The sequence below is a fragment of the Nematolebias whitei genome, chromosome 11 (assembly GCF_014905685.2).
Source record: "Nematolebias whitei isolate Nwh7 chromosome 11, NemWhi1, whole genome shotgun sequence".
NCBI lineage: Eukaryota > Metazoa > Chordata > Actinopteri > Cyprinodontiformes > Rivulidae > Nematolebias > Nematolebias whitei.
In genome coordinates this window covers 20,596,586-20,605,359 of record NC_056508.1, presented here as the reverse complement: position 1 = coordinate 20,605,359, position 8,774 = coordinate 20,596,586, and the positions used below count along the sequence as shown (strand labels likewise).

The window sequence follows — 8,774 nt, the reverse complement described above, 5'->3', positions numbered from 1 at the left end:
TATATATATATATAGACACATATATATATATATATATATATATATATTATTTATCCAAAAGCATTTCAATAGGTGATTTTAAAACTGTTTTCAATTAAGCAAAGGATGAAGGGATTAACAAATTACAAAACATTTTGCCTACTTTATTTGGAGATTACCAATTAAACATAACTTTATGGATTTGCTTGATTAAAAATAGTTTATATGTAGTAAGTTTTGATTTATCTTGTCTTATCCAACACTCTGAAAGTTTAACGCGTGTTTGAGTCTTGATGAACGTTACTGACTCCCCCTTACCTTCCCCCTCTTCCATCATGGCCTTAGGCTGAGTGAGAGCAAAACACTGCATCGTCTCATACCGCGGTCCTCCTGGCCCCTCCTCCATGGGGCCGTGGGCGTGGCCAAATTTGACCAGCATCCGGCAAGTGAAGGTGTGACTCTTCTGCCGGGCTGCCTCGTTTCCCCACGACACGCCATTGACTGAAACAAGAGGCACACAGACAAAGAGAAAGTTAGCCACACTGGGGCGTAGAGAGGAATGAAGGCCAAGCTGCGAACGGACCGCCTGTAATTAAATCTCACCAGCGGCTCACACCCAGTCCCCACATACACACAACTACAAACCAACCAAACAAACAAACAAAAAAAGAAAAAGCACCGCCGCATGTATTGTCTCTGGAAAATTGAGAAGCTAAAGCCTCTCCCACTGTCTGGATCTCTGGCTAAATGGACCATGGGATTAATGTAGCCTAGGTGTCGATTTCCAATATTTCTCCCTCTCGGTCTGCTCTGCAGTGGGCAGAGGCCGGGACACTCAGCCATCTATCCTCATTTAGACCCTGACTACTCATCACACACACACACACACACACACACACACACACACACACACACACGCACGCACGCACGCACACACACACACACACACACACATGCACGCTTTAGATGGGGTCACCTTCACAGAGAAAGAGAAAAGGGAGGCAAACTTCAGACACATCCAACTGTTCTCCAAGGTCTGTGTGGAGCCTTATCGGGGCTTCGAGTCAGCCAAAGGTTTCTGTCTGGCAGGTGCAGGGAGTAGAGCAGGAAATATCTGAGTGGGATGGGAGGGAGTGGGTGATATTTGAAGGTGATTTAACAAAAACTGGGATTACCCTTCATCGCAGAGGAAAAAACCCTGACAAGGCAAACACAATCAGTCAGTCAAGAAAAAGCAAATGCCATATTTTCCGGCATTTAAGTTGCTTCGGCGTATAAGTTGCATTTATTATGCATCACTGCTGACCCGTCGCATTTATTTAATGGTCAAAACAGCTTAATTTTGCCTGGGCAACACAGCGCGCGCCATCCGTCCGTCCGTCCATCATGGCCAGAGCCGCTAGTTCTCCAGCATGCCTCCGCCTGCACCAGCTGAGTGAAGCGAGAGCACAGGAGGACTTGCTGTTGCAGTTCTTAGAAATTAAAAGTGTCAGTCAAAAATTGCGTTATGAATATGGAAATAAAACTTATATAAGTCGCAGGACTGACAAATCTATGCAAAAAAACTGCGACTTATAGGTGGAAAATACGGTATGTGAAAAACATAAGAGCTAACATTGTGTGTGTGTGTTGGTTTAACTGTAACTGGTAGCGGTCATCCCACAGGAATGTGCAGCAAGAGCAGATTTCATTCATGGCCCAAAAAGATAATGAAGGGGAAGAGCAATGGAGCAAGACCCACCGAGGGGTGGGAGAGGGCGGCTTGAGGAGCAGACAACCACAATGTTCATCCTCGTAGGCGGCGGCACCAACGGCGAAAGAGGAAGAGGAGAAGCAAGCCGAGAGAGGCACCAGGGACGCTGAGCGCACGAGTGGATAAAAAGCAACGTTACATAAAGAAAGGAGGGATGGGTGAATGACGGAGGGGAATAACTGAGAGAATGTGTCAATGAGTTGTGTGTTGCGTTATTCAAATGGCTGATTCAGTCGAGCACAAAAGCAAAACACACCCCAAAATGTGTCAGCCAGCATTTTTCAGAACAGAGTTTTAAACCAACTACTCTTATGTTGAGAATTCAATTCAATTCAAAAATACTTTATTAATCCCAGAGGGACACTAAATGTTGTTGTAACTCATCATCCTGGTTTCATTAAAGAGTTGTTCTAGATGCTGATGGCTGTGGGCAGGAAGGATCTCTTGTAGTGGTCTGTTCTACAACGGATCTGGAGAAGCCTCTGACTGAAGACACTGTTGTTGTATGACAGTCTGATGAAGAGGATGCTGAGGGTTGTCTATAATGTTCTTCATTTTATGAAGAATCCTTCTTTGAACAATCATCTCCAAAGGTTCTAGAGGAGTCCCCAGAACTGAGCCAGCCTTCTTTATGAGCTTGCCGATCTTTTTAAAGTCACTTGCTCTGGTGCTGCTACCCCAGCAGATTATGGCAGAAGAGATGGCACTCTCTACAACAGACTTATAGAAGATCTGCAGCATCTTGCTGCAAACGTTGAAGGACTTCAGCTTCCTCAAGAAGTACAGTCTGCTCTGTCCCTTCTTGTAGACGGCTTCACTGTTGCATCTCCAGTCCAATCTGTTGTCCAGGTGAACCCCAAGGTATTTATACTTGTCCACCACCTCCACTTCTTCTCCCATGATGGAAATTGGGTTGGACCTGTTCCTGTTTCTCCTGATATCTACAATCATCTCCTTTGTTTTGTTCACATTCAAGATGAGATGATTGTTTCCACACCATGCCACAAAGCGGTCCACCAGTTCCCTGTACTCAGCTTCTTGTCCATCTCTGATACACCCGACCACTGCAGAGTCATCTGAATATTTCTGCAGATGACAGGAGTCTGTTTTGTATTGGAAATCTTAGGTGTACTGAGTGAAAAGGAATGGTGAGAGTACAGTCCCCCTGTGGTGCTCCTGAGCTACTAACCACCTGGTTAGACAAACAACCCTTCAGTCTCACAAACTGTGGTCTGTTTGTCAGGTAGTCTTTGATCCAGGTGATTGTTGAGGCCTCCACCTGAGTCTTCTGAAGTTTCTGACAAAGCAAATCAGGCTGAATTGTGTTAAATGCACTGGAGAAATCAAAGAACATGACTCTCAAAGTGCTGTCTGCCTTTTCTAGATGACAGTGAGTTTGTTGAAGCAAATGTATGATGGCATCTTCAACTCCAAGTCCTCGCCGATAAGCAAACTGCAGTGGGTCCTGATATGTGCTTGTTTGTTTAGTCAGGTGGGCCAACAGGAGTCTCTCTAGGACCTTCATGATGTGGGATGTCAGGGCAACAGGTCTATAGTCATTGAGGACTGATGGGTGAGTTTTCTTTGGTACTGGAACAAGGCAGGATGTTTCCCACAACACTGGAACCTTCTCCTGGGTCAGGCTAAGGTTGAAGAGGTGCTGCAGAACCCCACAGAGCTGCTCTGCACAGACCTTCAGGACTCTGGGACTGAAACCATCTGGACCTGCAGCCTTATTCCGGTTCAGTCTCTCTAGCTGCTTCCTCACCTGACTTCTAGAGACTCAGAGGGGGGAGGCAAAGGAGGCATCAGCACTTCTGATTTGGTTGAAGACCAACAAGTAGAAGAAGGGTCCATGACCGAGGTGGTAGATACAGTAATTGAGGTGTGACAGGACAGCCTTGGGTCAATGGAGGGTGGTATGTCTGTTTGGCTGTGGGCAAGAGAGGAGGATGCTGAGCTTGTTCCTGAACTGAACCTATTGAAGAACATGTTCAGTTCATTGGCTCTGTCCAGGCTTCCATCCTTCTGATCCTCCTTCTGCTTGAAGCCTGTGATCTTTTTCATCCCTGACCACACCTCTCTGATATTGTTCTGTTGGAGCTTGCTCTCCAGCTTTTTCTTGTACACATCCTTGCTGTTTCTTATCTTGACTTTTAGTTGCTTCTGTGTACTCCTCAATAATTCCCTGTCTCCCTCCCTGAAGGCTATTTTTTCTGGTTTAGCAGTTCCTTCAGGTCAGTGGTGATCCAGGGTTTGTTATTGGGGAAGCATCTCACTGTTCTGGTGGGGATGGTGTTGTTTACACAGAAGTTTATATAGTCGGTCACACACTCAGTCATGGCATTGATGTCCTCTCCATGTGGCTGGCACAGTGCATCCCAGTCTGTAGCCTCAAAACAACCCCGCAGAGCTTCTTCAGCTTCCATTGACCATTTTCTCACTGTTTTCTTTATTGCAGGTTACTTTTGAACAATGGGTTTATATTTTGAGCAGATAAACACAAGATTGTGATCTGATTTGCCAGGAGGGGGTCTTGCTTTAGGGATGTACTGTATGAATCCTTGACATTTGCATAAAACAAGTCCAGCGTTTTGTTTTCTCTGGTAGAGCAGCTGACAAACTGTTCGAATGTCGGAAGTGTAGCAGAGAGTGAGATATGATTAAAATCCCCAGATATTGCAACAAACGCACTAGGGTGTTGTGTCTGTAGCTTCGCAACCTCGGAGCTGATGACATCACACGCAGTCTCGGCAACAGCATTGGGTGGAATGTAAACAGTTGCCAAAATAACACAGGTGAACTCTCTTGGCAAATAATATGGATGACAACTTGGTGCTAACAGTTCAATATCTGGACTGCAGCAACGAAACTTCACAGTAACATGTCCAGGATTACACCATCTGTTGTTCACAAGCACTGCCAACCCTCCTCCTTCTTTTGCCACTCCTCTTTAAATCTCTAACTGCTCGTATAGTCAGAAAGCCCGGCAGAGAAACGCTGGAGTCTGGGGATATGATCCTGCAGCCATGTCTCAGTGAAACACATAATACTGCATTCCCGATACTCTGGATGAGTCCATGTTAGGGCTTGAAGTTCATCCAACTTGTTTCCCAGCGATCTCGCATTGCCCACCATGATCGATGGAAGAGATGGTTTGAACTTCATTCTTCTCTCTTTCTCTTTCTTCTTTGCTCCTGCTCTGCATCCACGACGCCTCCTTTTCAACTCATTTGACATTTGGGGCTGTAGTTGAGATATTATTTGAGCTTTGGAGATGTTAATCAGTTGCTCCCGGTTGTAAAAAAACAACCTTGTTGTTATGGTTACGCATCATAACAAATGTCCAAAAGCAAAGAAATTTCTGTAAAAATCCTTCCTTTACAGCATCTGACACCAGAGGAAATAATCATCCAAAAAAAGTGCCTTATATCCTGAAGAAATAGGAATGAAAGTTTTCAAAAGTAATATCTCAGAATGAAAGTAACAGCGCTACTCCAACATGCAGCCACCTTGAGCAGCGCAATTCTAGAAATGACAAAGTTAAGGTTGCTTTGATGAAATCTCGAAATGATTTCATGTAAAATTGCAGGTGATGATATCAAATCCATTAGCAGGCAGAATATGTGTTGTGAATGACTATCAGCTACTACCATATCAAATTTTAGCTCAGTATCTGTAAAATTATCTGAATTACAGCCATTTTTGTGTTTGATAAATTCAATTATCTGTGATGGCCAACTTTAATTGGACTAACTCTAAAAGTTAATCAGTTGTAGGTGTTCATTCAATCTTCTCTTTCTAAGATATTCATTAAGCTCTGCCTAGCGGTTCACAAGATATTTTGCTAACAGACAAATAGGTTTGACTCCGACAGTTATTGCCAAAGTGTTAAGCAAAGATCTCACACAATTCAGAGCGGTGAGCAGTCCGTGTTGAGTATGACTCTCAGCTACTCCCACACCAAATTTTAGTTCAATATCTGCAAAACCGACAGCTATAAACAATTTCCTGTCTTTCAAGTCAGTTGACTATGACGTCCATTTTGAATCGAGTTGACTAAGAAGGATAATCAGTTGAAGGTGTACATCTAAGTGTATTTACTCAAGTAGCTGAGCATCGGTCAGGTTGAAAAATAAAACAGCTGAAAACACGGGGCGGTGTGCAGGTGCATTATTCAGCAGGTGAAGTTTGCACATGAGATGTGAACAGAGCCTGTTTTACACTGTCTGGACCACTGAGTGTGACTGACAGCTGCGCTGCGCTCTGCCTGCTTAGTGCCGAGTGTGTGTGTGTTTTTTGTCAGGTGTGTGTGTGCACATGAGAAGGCCTCCCAGGAGCTCCTCATTACAGGGAGAAACAGAGTGGAAGAGTGTGAATATGTAAGTGAGGTGGTGCAACCTCTCCAAGTTTGGTTCTGGAGGAAGATGGTGAGCATGTGAAGAAGAGTGCGTGTGTGTGTGTGTGTGTGTGTGTGTTTGCTCACTGATGGACTTGGGCAGGTTCTTGTGAAACTCCTCTCTGTCGTCCTCGTGCAGGATGTTGTACACGCTGGTGTTGATGAGCTCCTCTTGTTTGTACTGCAGGTACTGCGTCACATTGTCCGACACGAACACGATGCTGCCCTCCCGGTTCACCACGAACAGGAAGCCGTCCAGAGCCTGGGGGCACAGCGGCAGTGTCGGGGGATGGGGGGGGGGGGGGGGTGTGTGTGTCACTAAACAAAAGCACGAGGACAACGTCCTCCGATGGACAGGAGGCTGAGAGGTGGACTCACCTGCAGCAGAAGAGGCCCCAGGTGGTCCTTGTCGATGACGCCCTGACCGGTCGAGGACACGTCTGACTTCTGGACGTCGTCATCGTTGGATGAAGCTTTTCCTGTGGGAGAAAAAACAGAAGGAAGAGAAGAAGCATTAGAAGAAGAAGAAGAAGAAGAAGAAACGAGGTGAGAGCCACAATACCTGAAAAGAAACTTGAGCAAACTCACAGCTCAGCCTTCACCAGCAGGGGGCAGCGTTTCTCAAGCTTCACATATGTTTGGCTTGAGAACGAACGGGGGAGGAGGGGGGAGGGTGTTAAAACTTCAGGTGAGGAGGGAGACGGTCGGTTTCCCGTCAGGAGGAGTAGAAGGCTGGGTGCATGTGGAGCAGGTAGCTGCTGTCCCCATGCTTTATATTCAGTGTCAGACGGTGAGGGATAGTCTGGTAGGCTGGGGCTGAGAGAGAAAGGATGGGGGGAGTGTGTGTGGAGGGGGGGGGGGGTGTAGGAGAATCTTTGGAAGCTGTAATGGTGCAGGGGCAGAAGCTGAGGCACCTGAATTATCCGAGGGGCTGAGACGGAGAGGAAATAAGAAGAAGAGGGGAAAGAAATGTCTGAGGGATATGGAGAACAAATGGTGGTCAGGTTGTTGTAGAAACGAGGGATTTGGTCTGAGAGAAAGAGCCGGGGGCTGCTCGACTACAGGAATTATTCTGTCTGATTAGCTCCCAAGGGGCGCAGATACCCACACAAAGGAGAAACAAAACGAACGTTACTGACAACAGTCAGGAAGTTGGGTAAGGACTGAAAGACGAGGGGGGAAAAGAGACCGAGAGACATTGTTTAATATCCATCGACGCTGTGAGTAAACCTCCGTGTGCAGCCGAGCATGGAGACAAAAACACAAAACAAGTGAATGATGGAGAAGAGGAGGAGAAAAAAAAAGAAGACTGGCAAGTGAGAGCAGCTGAAAGCAAGAGAGGAAGAGCAGGTAGAGGAGTCTAAACGCCTGTGTCATTTCTGTCTTCACTTCCTGTAACTATGGCAACCTGTCAGCAGCCAGTCAGGGCCGGCCGTTGCCTCTTCCCCTTCCTGTTGAGGTTGAAGACACTGACTGAGACATCATGGGCTCTCATCCCTGATCTGCTGAAAGTTCACCCCGAGTGGAAACCCCCCACTGCTTCAAATCCAGGACTGCAGGGCAGCGTCTCAGCCTGCAGGATTTATTTTACTGCAGAGGATAAAGTGACCACAGCAGCCGTAACGGAGATAATAATCTGGCAGTTTAGCAGAGTGGACGGGCATGTGAATACCTGCAAACATCCAATTAGAAGCTGGCGAGGTCTGCAGGCAGCTGTGCACGATCACACAGGTTCACAGCTCACAACCAGAGTTCCCACCAAAACCTGTAGGGACTGTGAAATGTGTGGGAGACGACCGACTGGTTCGTCCGCGCACCTTTTTGTTTGCTCCGCGTTTTTACCGTCTGACCCCGGGCGTCAGTGACGTGGGGGCGACGGCGTCCACTCACCCTGCTCCTTGATCTGACGGATCTGGCGCACGGTCTCTTTGAGGATGGCACATTTGTCTGGTTTGACGTTGAAGCTGTCGATGTCGCTGAGGTTGGCTGAGATCAGCTCCGCCAGCTCCTCAATGTATTTACTCTCCTGCTCCCGACGCTTCCTCTCACACCTGTGGGGAAAGGAGGCGCAAAGATTAGAACCAAACTAAGAAAACTTGAGTTTTTAGGTGGTCAGTGAGCTCCCTGCATCTGAAAACGATGTCCGGCGGTTCCAGTTACAACTAACTGACATTAAGCAGCACAACGGTGGCTCTAATTCAGTTTTAAAGATGTTAGGTTGAAGTTTGATAACAGCTGAGAGATTTTAATAAAATAACCTAGAAAGTGACATCTGTCGATGTCACATGAGCAGTGCTGGGATGTAACTAAGTACAAGTATTTTGTTACTGTACTTGAGTACATTTTTCATGTATCTGTACTTTACTTAAGTGAAGTTAAACGTGGGTACTGTCGACTTTTACTCCACTACATTTTACATTAAGTAGCTGTACTTTCTACTACACTACATTTCTATAATGTGTTGTGTTACAAGTTACATTCACGTTGCAGTTTTTTGATTTGTTTGTGAGTTTGAAAGTAACGAATGGTGAGAGGGGAGTTGGTCCATTGAATCCCTGCAAAGTGGGCAGGTAACGTTAGACCCACCTTCAAGAACAGCTGGGCCAATGACGTATATTCTAGTTTATACATCACTGATCTGGG

The 8,774-nt window shown here is 46.1% G+C and overlaps 1 protein-coding gene across 1 annotated transcript in view; it reads right to left on the bottom strand.

Moving 5' to 3' along the window:
* Positions 1-8,774, bottom strand: part of LOC119417519 (nuclear receptor coactivator 3) — a 39,353-nt gene that overhangs the window by 15,762 nt on the left and 14,817 nt on the right. The window contains exons 3-6 of the mRNA XM_037684737.1: positions 8,022-8,182; positions 6,510-6,610; positions 6,219-6,393; positions 298-480 (exon numbers count right to left, since the gene is read on the bottom strand). Coding sequence (XP_037540665.1) covers positions 298-480; positions 6,219-6,393; positions 6,510-6,610; positions 8,022-8,182 — 620 coding nt within the window. The remainder of the gene's footprint in view (positions 1-297; positions 481-6,218; positions 6,394-6,509; positions 6,611-8,021; positions 8,183-8,774) is intronic.